The sequence below is a fragment of the Centroberyx gerrardi genome, chromosome 2 (genome assembly GCF_048128805.1).
Source record: "Centroberyx gerrardi isolate f3 chromosome 2, fCenGer3.hap1.cur.20231027, whole genome shotgun sequence".
NCBI classification, from domain to species: Eukaryota; Metazoa; Chordata; class Actinopteri; order Beryciformes; family Berycidae; genus Centroberyx; species Centroberyx gerrardi.
This window is the reverse complement of record NC_135998.1, coordinates 15,151,111-15,165,614: the sequence shown is the minus strand read 5'-3', so window position 1 is coordinate 15,165,614 and position 14,504 is coordinate 15,151,111. Positions and strand designations below refer to the sequence as shown.

Sequence of the window (14,504 nt, the reverse complement as noted above, 5' to 3'; positions counted from 1 at the left end):
ATCATTTTATGAAGTCAGGACCTAAACATCGTTCTGATATTAGTTCAAAACGGTTTCTAAATCTGAATATACAGTATGCCATGCCATAATATCATATTGGGAAAATGTTCTCATTACTCATTAGGGTTGACATTTAACTTGGCCTGCAGATCGTTCATCAAATGCTTGGTAGGGAAGAACAGCATCCATCCTAAAATGGAAATCTCATTAAATTCCAAAAGAAAGTACTTCAAAGGAGGAAGTCAAGAATGTGATGATGATGAGTCACAGACTTTACACGGTTATTGAATGAAAGGGACATCTGAGTGCATATTTAGCTTGGATGATTTAATTTGTCTGAATATTCATGTTCCGTTGTAATGGGGAGAACTGACCCAAAAAAACTGTAACCTACTGTATGTAACATGAATTCAATATTGACAGAATCAGTAGCAGAAACAGTCTTTACAGCAACCTTCTTCTAACTGATCAGAAATTCAAATTTAGTAAATGTAAAGCAGAAAGAAGAATTGGATGGATTTTGTCTGAAAGTACGTAAAACTAGCATTTCCCCAAGTTTTGCACACTGCCAAATTTTGCTACATTTGTATTTATCAAATGATATTAATGCCATCAAACTTCGCTCACTTCATCATACAAAAAATATCAGGAGAAGGGCCGCTATAAACTCCTCACGTGGGGCGGCTTTAATCACTCTGACACATGTCAACTTTTCCAATCCTCTCACTCCACCTGGGCCGCAGGATAGCAAAGTGAGGAGGTGAGCCGCCGTTCAACTGGAGGACCAAAGTTCAAGTCACCGTGTCAGCAAGCATCCGGCCTGCTGAAGTGACTTGCAAGTCACTGAGGCCCAACCGGCTGCAGCGGTGCTTTCTGGTGCCGACACTGTGCTCTGACCGGGGATCAATAAATAATGACATTATTATTATAATGCATCCTTGGATGGGCTTAACTGATATGCAGAAAACACATTCATCTTCCCCATTATTTAATTAGTTCAGCTGCACAACTGCTCTCTGACCATGTTGAACATAATTTGATTCAATCTCTTGTCATCATGTAATTGACAACAGACAACAAAAGTCATTCAATCTCTGTATTTTTGTTTACTATTTTCCACAGTCTGTTGACAATATACATACACATCGAACAACAGCTTTGTTATAGCACTGCACAAACTGTAAGAATAATTTGCAGACAATATTTTGGTAAGGAAGCAGAGATTACACAAATAACACCATAACCAAATGCATCCAATAACATCCAAAGGGCATATATTTGGATGTAAACAACTTTTTGTTGATATATATGTATTTACAGCAATAAGTAACAGATCACAAAAATAAAGGGATACAGTTGTGTTACTTGAGCACAGTTAAGCCACTGTAGAAGAGGTGAAGTTCCCTCAACTGTTTCAGCAAAGAAAATCTGAACAGAGAGGATCTAAGAGAGAGAGAGAGTATCTGCATTTAATTAGTTCCACAATGCTCAAAGCAAGCGTGTCGCAACACAGCTGGTTCTCTGCCTCTGTTGCCCTGGTAGGATCAATCAAACCTGCACTGATCATTTTCCAAGACAGTCTGAGCTGAGGCTCTCAATGCCAGTCCACAGCATTTTCCTCTGCATACCCAATATATACTCTCCAACACTTTGGTTGTCCGCCAGTACTTAAATTCCTTATATAGGTTTTTTTTAGAATATCATTTACAGTTATGTACATATTGATTGTTTTTGGATAAGACTTGTTGATGGAAAATAATCTGACAATTGAAAGATTCCACCTCACTTTAAAACACAGGCCCAGTTTCCTCTGTTTACAAAAAAAATACAGTGTCAAGAAACATTTTAAACTAAGGTTTAGTTAATTACCTATAGTCATTGTATCAAGAGTTCAATCAATGGATAACATTCTTCAAACAACTGAAATAAACATAAAAAAGCCAGGGTTTAATGATCTTTACATTTGAAGTCGGTTATTCTCAGAGTTTAAAAGTTTAAGTCTTCCCATACTGTACTTCATTCTTTGATTAAAGATTAACAGCCAGGTCCCTTGTCTTGCACTTATACATTAAATAATGTACACGTGTGGAAAAAAAACATCAATTACATCAGTTCTTATATTTCAAGCATTCGTCTTTCCAGTTTTCTCTGTCACCAATTCCAATGAGCATAAAATGTGTAGCGAACACAAATTTTTCTAATATCCTTTTGTGCGGTAATTCACACTATCATGTCAAATTGATATTTTCCTTTCTCACTTACATTTCCAGAAATCCAGAATAGATATAATAAATTCATGCATAATCACAAAACATATCCTGTGGCACATAAAGGGCGTTGACACTAAAACAAAAGGTCACTCTGTCTTAAATTCACACAGTTATTACAAGACCACACTGGCAGCACAGTGGTTGGCAGGTATTCCAATGCGATGATGGCAAGTGAACATCTTACGCAACTCAGCGCGGAAGCGGTCATGCAGCCATGCATAGAGGAAGGGGTTACAACAGGAGGAGCTCATGGCACACAGGTGGCACAGCAGTTGGATGAGTAAGAAGTGGCGCTTGTTGATGAGGCGAATGTCTATGTCTCGCAGCACATTGAACACATGGATAGGAAGCCAACACACTGCAAAGGCAGCCACCACCAGCGCGACCAAGCGGAAGATCTTTCTCTTACGAGCCTGCTGGGCGTCCGCCTGAACTTGTGTCCTGTGGCCTGGCGCCACACAATTCCTCAGTTTGACAGAAATGCAGAGATAGGAGACACAGACGGCTGACAATGGCAGGACATACGTGACCAGTAGGGTGCTATAGGCGTATGCCCGCCTCTCTTTCTCTTGACCCAACCAGAACTCCTCGCAGATGGTGAAGCCCTCCTCTTTGAACTCGACATGGTAGGTGTGGGCCACAGCCGGAGCCACCAGCCCGCAGGACAGCAGCCAGATTCCCATTAAGACGTAGGCACAGGTAGCCACAGAGGTGCGCTTCTTCAGGGGATGCACTGTTGCATAGTACCTGTAGTGGAAACAAGAGCAGAATGGAACAGGTATGCAATCATCAACCAGCCACCCTATCTGCACATCTCCCTAAAGTCTGAATGAGTGTAAATGTGTCAGGATTTGTGTAATAATTACATCATTCAGTGGTCTAGTCTAATTTCTGGCTTGGCAATTGTTAGTACCCCCAGTTATAATGGGAAACTGTTGATGTGAGAAATGTGAAATAAATTCATGAATATAGAGAGGGAATATCTCTTGTGAACTGACAGCATAACTCCTGCAGTGTCAATATTGTTACATGGTGCAGCGCACATCTTTGAGCTGTCTGATAAATTAGAGGGATTTACCCACCTGTCCACAGCGATAGCTGTGAGAGTGAACACTGAAACATAGACTGTGACAGGCTGGATAAGGAACACCACATAGCACATCAGGCGGCCAAAAACCCAGCCGTGAGGGTTGAAGGCATAGGCGAGAGTGAAGGGAACGCAGGTCACACACATCAGCATGTCAGAGAAGGCCAGGTTTCCGATGAAAAAGTTGGTGACGTTGTGCATCTTGCGGGTTCGGCAGATGACATAGAGGAGCAGGTAGTTCCCAAAGACACCCACCACCACCACAAGCACGTAGCAGGGAATGATGAGAGGCTTGAAGGTCTGCAGCAGAGCCACGTCTGCAAACTGGGAGCTGTGGTTGATGGAGCTGTTCTGCACCACAACCTCATAAATACGTTCCTCCGTCTGTTCTTCAGCTACAGAGGGCAGTGTACCTCCAGCCATGTCACTGCCGTTGACCTCCATACCAGCAGAGTTAAATCTCTCAGTACCTACACTGATCAAAATACAAAACAGATTTGCAGCATGTTTTAATGGTCAAATTTCCATCCCTTCAGTGTGTTCAACCTAAGGATATATATGCAAACTAAAAACAACATTCTGAAATCAGGTTATTTTCTAGAGAATTAGAAGATAGAAGACCATTCCCGAATAACCACACTTTCCATAACACTAACGCATTCTCACAGTAAGAGGCAAGGTGGAAATGTTAAAATATTCTCTAATTATAAAGGCATTTGGATATAAAAAGCTAAGACAAACAGCAGAACATCCTGTGCCAAATATGCATAGGCATAGGGAAAAGGTCAATTCACTTTATTCCAAAACAGGGCTCTGCTTGACGGAAGCTGTTATGTAGGCATTTAAAAAACATGATGTGAGTTTGACTTACATTAGTGGGTAGGCTTATTAATGTATTTTTTTTTTTTTTACTACTAATAGCAGCATTAGTGTTCAGTTTTGGTGCATTGAGTCCAAACACACTGGTAAAATTTTTAGCTGCTGTTATTTTCTGGGCATCATCACAACATTCACTTGGTGGGGAATGAATTAGAGAGGATTAGAGAATAAATTAAATAAAGATGGAAAAACTGCAGCATAGTATTCCCTCTGGCTTAAGACATCAAAATATTTTGTCACCAGTGTGAAATCACTTCAAAGGAATATGTGGAAACATGATTGAAATATGGCTATCTAATAGGACATGAGTTGCCACTGTTGTGTTTAATGGTGATTAAAAATGTACAATTTCTTATCTTCTAGTACTTCAGATCAGTTCCTCTTCTTTTTATCAATAGGCGAGAAAAGAAATTGAAAAAAGGGGGAACCACTCCTTTAAAGGTGCCAAGGTGCTCTAGGGGCTTGCTTCATGAAAATATGTTTTAAAAAATACTCCAAAAAACTAAATTAAACCTTTGAGAGAATGATTTGAGAATGATTTTAAACCACTACCTTAATAACTTTTCTGTCTCAAATTGATACATTGCAATTGATACAGGTACTTGACAGCAGGCTACATGATAGCTAATCATTATTTTCATAAATAATGTGGAAGAATCCACATTGGTCATCTGATACCATCTCATTATAGCTTGTTTCAGTTTTACAGCAAAGTAATCAGATTTTTGGTGTTGATGATAATGGTATTGCCTCACATAAGACTCCCATAGTTGAAATGGAAATAGAGCAGGTGTCAATATAGAGAGTTAAGCTGATTTTCATCATATCAGCCTTGATGGTGTCAGCCTGCCATCTGATGGATAGTCGACCCCCAGGCCTGCACCTTGTTTCAGCCACAGCACAACACAACTGTTGTCAACAGATCTTTCACTCTTGCAAGAAGTAATACTAAACAATACGACATTGTCATAAAAAATACCATATTTATGAATATCAGTGTTGATACTCTTTATTTTGATGAATGCTTTAATCGATGCTGTATTGTGCACAGTGTTAACTGAGCTATCTGCGCTCTTGGTAGCAAGAGGTAGAGCTATTTTTCTTGCTGTTGTTTGTTGCATGTTGGATAATAGTTGAAAATAATCCTAGTTCAGTAAAAGCCTCAAGATTTCAGGCTAATTCATGTTGTCAACATTCATGATTGTTACACTAAGTTAACATATAGATTCTACAATTGATTTATGTTATTGATGTCAGGCAGAGCCATAGCTGTGTTGTCTAACTGTTGTAATGTGTGGCTCAATAGAGACAGTAGATAGTCAAGTCCATTGTTCTGTACATGCTTGCTTGTGTTGGCATTGCCTATCAGTGGTTAAATGACTCTATTTTTAATGTAACAAACCAGGTCTTTAATGAAGTTGATCCCTGCACTATATTGCCATTCCAAAAGTATTTTTATTCACTCTATGTATTTATGTTTTAGCCTACATCTAGGTATGTTTGTGCATGGTTGAGGTGGGTGGGGCAGAATTATTTACACCTCTACAGCATTAACAAATTATGTTGATTGTCCATTACTACAAAGGATTAATATGAAAGCAACTCCAATGGAGTTACTAGGTTTACTATGAAAGAGTTTATTTCTAACACTTCATACTGGTGCTGAGAGGATTCAACACTGGCTAATGCTGATTAGTGTTAACCTTAATTTCTCTATGTAGAGAGTCAATAGCAACCATCCATGAGTGTGAGTGAGCTTACACTTTTAAAGTGTAAGAATGTGGACCCATATAGACACTTTTTAAGTATTGATATCACTTCTGATATAGATGTTAACAGGCTGCGAACTTTGCTGTATTCCTCTTTTAGTGTGGCCTACAGAGCGGCCACTAGTAAATACTGGCACAATTTGTTTTAAATCTAAATGATACACAAGATTTTGTACTGCAGAAATGTTCAGACATTCAACTTCATCAGGAAAATGTCTGCATGCCTATGTTCAAAACTGAAATTTTGAAAATAGTTGATATGTTAAGCTACCTGTAATTAAAGAATTAGCAATAACTATTTTTATTCCTATGCCTAAGGACAGTACTGTTTGTATTAGTAAACATTCACCACTATCTACCATTGCAATAAATGAAGGTGAATATTTTGCCATAGCCTGATCTGTGATATCATGTTAATATAGCCTACTGTAGAGTTGGAAAAGATGGTAAGGTTATTGTAATAGTGCCCACAATGATTTTCCTGGAACATGGGTACATTTTCCAGTTAAAAACAAATGGCATAACAACCTCATTTAGATGTTAAAGTTTAGACAAATATTTTTAAAAATAAAACAATAAAATGGCCCTCGAAGACATCACCTATTTGTCTTAGCACTTTGGTAAGAGTTGTTCATGTTCACAAATTCTGGATCATCAATCATAGGAATTACTTATTTCAATTATTCCACAGATTTATATCCTCCTGTAAGAGTAACAGTTTAATTTGTTTAGTCCTCCATTATTGTTTAAGGTTGCATAGGCTTCTGGAGTAAATTATCAATGAATCTTACACAAGAGAAATCTGGCACACAATAGGCTGCAGTCATTTAACTATTAATAGTATTTTTTTTTTTCAGAAACATTTATTAAAAAGCATTTTCAAAATGGATCAGAATGTTCTGGGCATATGAATAAATCCTCACATTAGCGTGAGCCCCAGGAATATTGTTTATATTAGAAGAATATTTCAGTCACTGACATTGTTAAGGTACACAATATGTCTGTGAGTGAGTGGATATTGTAATTAAGCACATTTTCACTATACTTTACTTTTCAACCCGGTCAATATGTAAAGTTATGTTATGTTATGTTATGTTATGTTATGTTATGTTATGTTATGTTATGTTATGTTATGTTGACGTTGACCTGTATGACGTCACAGTAGAATTTATAATCAGAATTCAGGATGTTAAATGACAATTGAAAAGAAATTGCCACCTATGAAACAAATAGACAAGCAAAAAAATAAATAAAATAACAATCACGCAAGTAGCACCTTGACTTAGATTTTGAAACAGAATACGACAAAACGTGGTACCTTACCATTGGTGGCGTTCCTCAACATGAAGATGAGTGAACTGTATGAAGAGCGGACCTTCCTCGCGCGCTCTACTCCACAGAGAGGGAGTTGAAGCCTTATGAAGCCGTAGTGCTGTTTTATGAGCGAGAGAGAGAGAGAGAGAGAGAGAGAGAGAGAGAGAGAGAGAGAGAGAGAGAGAGAGAGAGAGAGAGAGAGAAGCAAATTCCTTTCCATGCTGATCTTGAACTGGCTAATGGGCTTCAACTTCGGAGAGGAGTTAAGACTCGACTGTCTGATGTGATGTTGAATTGATCACTTAGCGGTCATGACTGATAGATCTCAGGAGAATATTGTTGTGGACATTGATCTATTTACAGGCATGGGCAGCCGCAGGACACTATATCTGACGTCTGGGGTTTAATTAGGGTCCAAGCACGTACTGCTGGTATTTGCTGGAATTCTTCTTTCTCTCTTCTTTCTTTTTTTTCTCCTCTAAAAGTGTCTGAAGAAATGGAGATGAAAACTCAGAAATGAAACGTGAAGTAGACTACATCTTCCTTTTGCCATTCTTTATTCTAACCACTTTTTGTCATGGAAATAAGGTCTATTTGTTCCAAACACAAGGGCTAAAATGGGAACAATGATAAAACAACTGAAACTGTTAAGTACATAAAACAAAATACAAAATATATGGAAGACCCACGTTTCACCTGTACACAAAGATAATACTCCATGGACAGTGACACTCAGCATTCACTTTGTATTGCAAATGGCCCAGCAAAAATCTAGTCTTTCATCAACAATCTGAATATGAATATTTTGCATACTTTATGAGTGCAACGAAACATGATTATTAAGATAAATATGATCGATTTTTTTTTTACGTTTATAATGAGATGCCCTGTATTGTTGTGGGTGAAATTGACCTATTAATTTTTTAACAAACTGGAAAAGTGCATATTTCATTCAGTTGAATAACCTCTCTGCTTGCCTCAATTACTGTAATGAACATGTAAAAAGGAAAAAGAAAATCTCATTTTGAGCATAGGCAAGCCGCCCCCACATCTTTATGTCTCAGAGATAATGTTTGGATCAATTTGACCCGTTAAGTGTAAATAGAAGTACTGGTCATAGGATAATCAAACTTAGTACTTAATGCAATGTTACCTTTTGTCTTATGCATTTAAAAATCCTAGTCAGTGGCAAACCCTGACAAACTTGCCACAAAATACAAAACAAGGGAACAGAAATACTGATGCATTTTATTGATTGACAGGGAATTGAAGTGCATTTGATCGTGTGATCGAGTGTTTTGTTTTGTTTTTTAGGGGTCCAAGTTTGATTATCCTACGACCAGCACTGCATTGTGCTGTGAACATATTTGTCAAATCCCACCGATTTGAATTTTTTCCTGTACATGTACGTTCTAGTTTTATAATAAGTTATCATGTAACTAATGGTTAAATTGGTATCTGTTCCTCTCCTACGATGGATTTCTCCCTCCATCGTCGGTGCAAAACGGCGAATCTAGAAAGAAGCCCTTGCTTGATTGTGAGGGACTGACACCAAAACCTGAAATAAAATAACCTCAAATAAGTAACGTACAAACCACCAATCCATCAGTTTTGCAGTGGTGACGACAAGGAGGAAATGTGCCCATCCCCTCAGAAGACATGACAGATGGAGAACATTTTTCTTACACTTCCTATGTAATGTGTGCAGCCAAGCTCACCCTGCTGTGCTTCACAAAGAAGTAAAAGATGATAGATCCAAAACAGAAGGAATGCAGACAGAGGACAAAGCAGCAAACGGTGGTATTGTCCCGCTCAATGCATGTAGCCATAGGGGCCGGAGAATAGGAGTGCATGTTATCTATTGTGCCTATAAGGGAAACGAGATTGTGAAAACCTACGTACTTATAGATAAAGACACTGCCATCTTTTGTACTGCCAAGCTTGTCAATCAAAAAAGAAATGCAAGAATCCACTTACACACCATGGGCCATGAGAAATTTGATGGTCTGGAGGTGAGTGGTATAGGAAGCAACATGTTTATTCCCACTACATGATGCTTTCACCCAGAAAAACATGCCTGTGCCTTCAAAGAACATACCCAGATGGAGTGATGTGTGGAAGTGGGAATATGTGGAAAAGGTGAAACTGCCCAGAAGGGATGCTGATATAGGATTTGGCACAAATGCATCCAAAGTTATGGAGTCCTGGGAAGTGATCAGTATGAGATGGATCATCTGCCATGAGGAACCCACTAGGCTGGGATATCAACGGTCCACTGAGAAGAGCTGCTGACAAAAAGGCCCCAGTCACTGTCAACAGGGTCTCTGTGGTCAAGCTGCATGACCTGCTGTCCTCACAATATATTCCTAAACTCAATGAGAGAAGTCTTACAAGGAGACTAAAGAGGTGTCTGTGGAAGACAAGCGGTTCATGAAGATTACTAACAAGTCAGCTAAATAAAAGGATGGACGTTGCAGCCTAAATCTTCCATTCAAACATGATGATGTCATCCCACCCAACAGCTGTCGGGTAGCTAAAAAGGAAGTTCAAGAGAAACCCAAAATATATTAGGAGGAATATACCACCCTGCTCACTGATATGATTGACAAGGGCGATGCCAAAGCAGTTCCCGAGAATCAGTTAAAGCGAGATGATGGCAAGGTGTGAGAGATCCCACACTGTGGAGTACATCATCCTTAGAAGAAAACTTCCCTGTTAATCGACCAATCAGAGCCCATATTCCCACTGCACGTCTCTCTCCGCCTTGAGTGTCAGAGAATCCAAACAGAGAAAGGACTGAGCCTATGAGATAGGTTCAAGTCGTCTTGGTCTTCGGCTCAGTTCTAACAGTTTATTTCCTTGTCTTAACGTCCATCCAGTTAATTTAACTTTAGCAGATTGTGGAGAGGTTGTCATCAGCTTAGCCTAGATATTGGGAATTTGGGGAAATTTTGAATATATAATTGATATACTTGGGTTTGATACTGTAAGCTGTTATATTGGTCAGCTTCACAGACAAAACAGGTGGCGAGCTTGAAAGTAGCACTACACTGAGCTAGTTTTCATTTGTTTTGAATCATATCTTCACCAAGCTCTACAAGCTCTACAAGCTATTCATCGAGGAAAACGACTGAAGACAGTCAGGAGCATTTCTCAGCCAATGTGGTTAACAGTGAGGACCAACTTTAATGTTGATGATTGTGTAAAATCTGTTTCAATAGAGCAGCAAGCATTGCAGCTCACAGCAGATCTCAAGTCCCTGTGCCAGACAGGAGGATTGTTTATCCAACTGGGTGAATAACAATCGAACTGAATTTGAGTCACACAGAGCAAAGGAAGTCAAGGAGCCGGACTTGGATGTGGGCAATCTTCCCACAGAGAGGAACCTAGGACTCCAGTGGTGTGTGGAAAGTGACACATTTCAGTTTAACAACATCAGTGAATGGGCACGCACCAGGAGAGGAATGTTATCCATGGTCATGTCTGTATATGATGCACTGGGAATCTTAGCGCCCTTCTTTCTGAGTCAGAGCCCAAGGTAGCTCGCTGCTTTAATCCTTGGGGATTTGTAACATCCACTCATAATTTCTCTGATGCCAGTGAACATTATTATGATAGTGTGAGAAAGGCAAAACAGACGTCTCACCTGAGTGGTAGAGCTGACTTTGAGAATGAAAAAATACACAAGAAGAAAAAACAATCGGTGTATCAACTTGATTGGTTTGTGGACCGATCAATCCTCCAATCACTCTGAACATGGGGAGTCATATCTCACTTCAACTGTTAAGAGCAGCAAGCCTCACAATCCAGACCCCAAAATAACCCCTCAAAGATTAGGGCATAAACAGGGATTTGGCAATCAAATGACAAACCACGATGTTTCTCCAGTAGAACATACCTTAAATAATAAGAATATTAAAAAAAGTATGAAAACCCAGGACAGACAAAGCATGATGGGATGGTGTTTGAGAGCAAGAGGGGGGTAATGATGAAGATAATTATGTCAGTAAAGTAGAGGTTATGAAACAATATGTAAGGTCTTGAAATGATTGTTCACATAAAATTTTGAAAGAAATGATGCTATTGAATTAAAGCAAGTTTTACCATCAACGGACATCTCAACCTTACAGCAGACTTCTATAGTAAACATCAAAATGAAAAAAGATTATTGGAGGTTGGTATTTGGGTTTCCTAGTGATGAGAATTTAAAGTAAATGATTTTTCTTAGCTCTTTCCAGGGGTGACTGTTAAAGAGGTGGCAAATCACCATTCCATGTGTGGAGATTGCTGCTGCTGTGTTGTCAGTGATAAAATGCTGTGAACAGAGTTACAGTTATAGGCTGACTGGCTCAATGTTTTAGTCAGTTAGTCCTGAACACTCAAGGTTTCACAGATCAGAGTGGGGAGACAGGCACACCGTACAAATCCTTGATGATGAGGGTATTTTGTGAGGTGTTGAGTCAGTCCTGAATAGTCCATTATCCCATTATCACAGTTTAATCTGACTCACAGGATTTGAAAACTCTGACCACAAACCACTTTCTACTCTTAAAGACCGAACTCAGTCTGCCACGTGGAGTCTTTGTGAAGTCTAATCTCTACATCAGACACAGATGGAAACAAGCACAGTATTTGGCTGACTTGTTCTGGGAGAGATGAACTCAAGGATACTTTCTCTTGAAGTAGGAAAGACGAAAATGGTCCAAGGTGAGAGGAGGCTTTAATGCTTTAATGTTACATTGTGATCATGACGGTTGCCACAGACCTAAGAGGATATTGGATGCTTGCAAAAGCACTGAAAACCATTGTGGGCTTTTCTAAAAAACCTTGGCAACAGTGAGTTATTATCATGAAAAGATCATTGCCAGTAATTTCCCACTGTGGCTGAAGAACTTTGAGAGAGGGAGAGAGAGAGAGAGAGAGAGAGAGAGAGAGAGAGAGAGAGAGAGACTGACTTTGTGAATAAATGTTTAATAAATAAATAATCAAATAAATGTTTGATTAAATGCGTTGTGCAGTGCAGTGGGTCATTGGAGAGAGAGAGAGAGAGAGAGAGAGAGAGAGAGAGAGAGAGATATTTACAGACTTTTAAATGCTTTATCCTCATGTATTCAAACCTGTTTGTGTGTGCATATGTGTGTGTCTGCGTCGGCCTCAAACTGAATAGAGGTGTCCTTCAGTGTTGTCTTCAAATGTCTGTCTGTCCCAGCAAAGCAGTCCCTTTGTTGGGATTTTGGGTCCCTTCAGCAATCTGTTTCTTTCATATTCCTAACCCTCTGCAAGCAGCTTTGTTGTATTCCAGTTCATTACACTTGTAGCTACACTCTAGCACCATTTGAGCTTTGGAGTTCATTGTATCCAACGTTGCATCCAGCAGCTTTGGCCTCCCCATCTGAGGCTTTTTCTCAGAGCCTATTAAATGTTAATGGGGGTGTTATCAGTGCGCTCTGTGCCTGTCAGTCACTCAGAGAGAACTGAGGTGTCGTCCAGGACTCACCCTTACTCCAACCTTGGAATGGCACAATGTCCCCCCCACCCCCCACCCCCCACCCCCCCACCCCCCTCTCTCTCTCTCTCTCTCTCTCTCTCTCCCTCTCTCACAAGGCAGATTCATTGTTCTTTATTAAACTTTTTTCCTGTGGGGAAATGGATTTTCCTCTGGACTCTTTTTTTCCTCTCAGTTGCCTTTGAGCTGTGCCCGGCTTGCCTAGTCTGATATTTGAAGTATCTAGAAAACGATGAAGCTTTGACAGCTTGGTTCAAACATTGAATGTGCACTTTCTGTGGAATATATTAGCATGCAAGTTACGAGAATCTCACAGAAACAAATTCCTAGATTGCAATAAATATCTTGAAGAAAGCTCCAGGTGATGAATGTTTATTACTCTATAGACTGGGCTGGATTTGAGTCACTGACAGCAGCTAATTTATTTAGAAAGAGCAGCAATTGCAAGACAATTTCCAGCAATGACAGGTGTCAAAGAAGCTTCCCTGTCTCTAAACTCTGTGTCTTTTTAAATTCCCATCTGTCATTTCAGTCTTCTTTACAGTGGGACCTCCCCACCTGTCTGTGTCACCGATCTGTCACTACACCACCCAGATCTCTGCCTAAACTCGTCAAACATCATGATCATTTTTGACATTTCTGTTTGTTGATTTTTAGTCGCTCTCTGTATCATTTGTATGTGCGAGGACTTTGTGTATGAACACACACAGTGTTGATGTATTTGTTTTCTTATGGTACATACTCTTAAGAAAAATGTTTTGATTTGATTTGATTTGATTTGATTTGATAGACTTTTGATTTATTTATTTATTTATTTATTTATTTATTTATTTATGTTACCAAAGTCAGATGCATTTGCAAAATAGAATTTCACACAGAGAATAGTCAACCTACAGACAAGACAGACAGACAAGTCACTATTCAAGTTATGTAGATATAATTTGAGTGGAGGCATTCAATGCGTTGCATAAATTCAAAGGATATTACCCCGACTGATTAGAAGAACTCAAACAGCTGTTTATAAAGGGATTTCAATCAAGGAGCAAGATGGGTTGTGATACCTGAATGGGACTGTTCAGATTTGCTCGCAAAAGAAGATGAGTCATTCAAAGTGTAATAGCTTAATTAAAAATGAACCTCATTCAGCTCATATAAATTCTTAAAATACGCTGTACAGAGCTGTACGTGTTGATTGGATGCCTTTAGAGCCAACTACCAGGTTTATGGACAGATTGTGGAAAATGTTTTTGTCTAATTGGCAGGAGGCTAAATTAATATATTAGTTGACTGCAGTGTTACCATGTGCTCTTGATCCAAAGTCTTGACCTGACATTGGTCCAACGGAACAGCTTACGCTGGCTTGCTATTTGTTATATAGTTATAGATTTTTATACTTAGTATATATATAGTATTCTTTCACTATAGTGTTTCCTGAGGCTTAGAGTTATAACAATGAAGGATTACCTGATGAGTAGCTCTTCAGCTCTTACGTGTGTTGGACACAATTACTCGTTTTATTGATGTTCTCAATGCATCTGTTGACAGTTTGATATAATTTTGGTGTTTGAAGTTAGCTGGACAAGTGTATTTTAAAAAGAGACACCAAGTTTGATTATCAGTGTTCAATGTCTATATCGTCTATCATGTGGTTGATATCTATGAAGCTCTATAGAAACTAT

General features: G+C 39.1%; 1 protein-coding gene across 1 annotated transcript; it reads right to left on the bottom strand.

Annotated features, from left to right (window-relative positions):
- Positions 1 to 2,383: 2,383 nt before the first annotated feature.
- Positions 2,384 to 3,801, bottom strand: prlhr2b (prolactin releasing hormone receptor 2b). The gene is made up of 2 exons (XM_071913573.2): positions 3,353 to 3,801; positions 2,384 to 3,017 (listed from the first exon to the last, which is right to left on the bottom strand). The coding sequence occupies exons 1-2, from the start codon at positions 3,799 to 3,801 to the stop codon at positions 2,384 to 2,386; spliced, it is 1,083 nt and encodes a 360-aa protein (XP_071769674.1).
- Positions 3,802 to 14,504: the final 10,703 nt, after the last annotated feature.

What these genes read in the sequence shown, in the direction of transcription:
- prlhr2b (XM_071913573.2), bottom strand. Translation starts at nt 3,801, where the DNA reads ATGGAGGTCAACGGCAGTGACATGGCTGGAGGTACACTGCCCTCTGTA. An exon ending in ACAGCTATCGCTGTGGACAG is followed by an intron (nt 3,018 to 3,352) that starts GTGGGTAAATCC and finishes TTTCCACTACAG; the next exon opens with GTACTATGCAACAGTGCATC.